General features: G+C 65.7%; 1 protein-coding gene across 1 annotated transcript in view; it reads left to right on the top strand.

Annotated features, from left to right (window-relative positions):
* Positions 1 to 978, top strand: part of LOC111140481 (trichohyalin-like) — a gene marked incomplete at its 3' end in the record, with an annotated part of 4,073 nt that overhangs the window by 1,997 nt on the left and 1,098 nt on the right. Inside the window, 1 exon segment of the mRNA XM_022492727.1 lies at positions 8 to 978. This exon segment is cut by the window's right edge and continues 9 nt beyond it. Coding sequence (XP_022348435.1) covers positions 8 to 978 — 971 coding nt within the window.

The following is a 978-nucleotide window of genomic DNA, read 5'->3' as shown; positions in this document are numbered from 1 at the left end:
CATCAGCTGAGGCGCGAGGAGCAGCGCTTGGAGCAGGAGCTGAGGCGTGAGCAGCAGCTGAGGCGCGAGCAGGAGAGACGCGAGCAAGAACTGAGACGCGAGGAGCCCCGCTTGGAGCAGGAGCTGAGGCGTGAGCAGCAGCTGAGGCGCGAGCAGGAGAGACGCGAGCAAGAACTGAGGCGCGAGGAGCCCCGCTTGGAGCAGGAGCTGAGGCGCGAGCAGCAGCTAAGTCGTGAGCAGGAGGAAAGACTCAAGCAGGAGCTGAGGCGGGGGCAGGAGGAGAGACGCCAGCAACTGAGGCGCGAGGAGCGGCGCTTGGAGCAAGAGCTGAGGCGCGAGCAAGCGGAGAGACGCGAGCAAGAACTCAGACGCGAGGAGCAGCGCTTGAAGCAAGAGCTGAGGCGCGAGCAGCAGATGAGGCAGGAGCAGGAGGAGAGACGCGAGCAGCTGAGGCGCGAGGAGCAGCGCTTGGAGCAGCAGCTCAGGCGCAAGCAGGAGCTGAGGCGCGAGGAGCCGCGCTTGGAGCAGGAGGAGAGACGCGAGCAGGAAGAGAGACTCGAGCAACAGCTGAGGCGCGAGCAGGAGGAAAGGCGCGAGCAGCAGCTGAGGCGCGAGCAGGAGGAAAGACGTGAGCAGCTGAGACGCGAGGAGCCCCGCTTGGAACAGGAGAGGCGGAAAGAGCAGCTCAGGCGCGAGGAGCAGCGCTTGGAGCAGCAGCTCAGGCGTGAGCAGCAGCTGAGACGCGAGGAGTTGCGCCTGGAGCAGGAACTGAGACGCGAACAGGAAGAGAGACTCGAGCAACAGCTGAGGCGCGAGCAGGAGGAAAGACGTGAGCAGCTGAGACGCGAGGAGCCCCGCTTGGAACAGGAGAGGCGGAAAGAGCAGCTCAGGCGCGAGGAGCAGCGCTTGGAGCAGCAGCTCAGGCGCGAGCAGCAGTTGAGACGCGGGGAGCCGCGCCTGGAGCAGGAACTGAGACGT

Source organism: Enhydra lutris, unplaced genomic scaffold (genome assembly GCF_002288905.1).
Source record: "Enhydra lutris kenyoni isolate GAN:26980312 unplaced genomic scaffold, ASM228890v2 scaffoldscaffold1787, whole genome shotgun sequence".
Taxonomy (NCBI): Eukaryota; Metazoa; Chordata; class Mammalia; order Carnivora; family Mustelidae; genus Enhydra; species Enhydra lutris.
The sequence above is the reverse complement of the archived record's forward strand: the minus strand, read 5'-3'. Positions and strand labels throughout refer to the sequence as shown.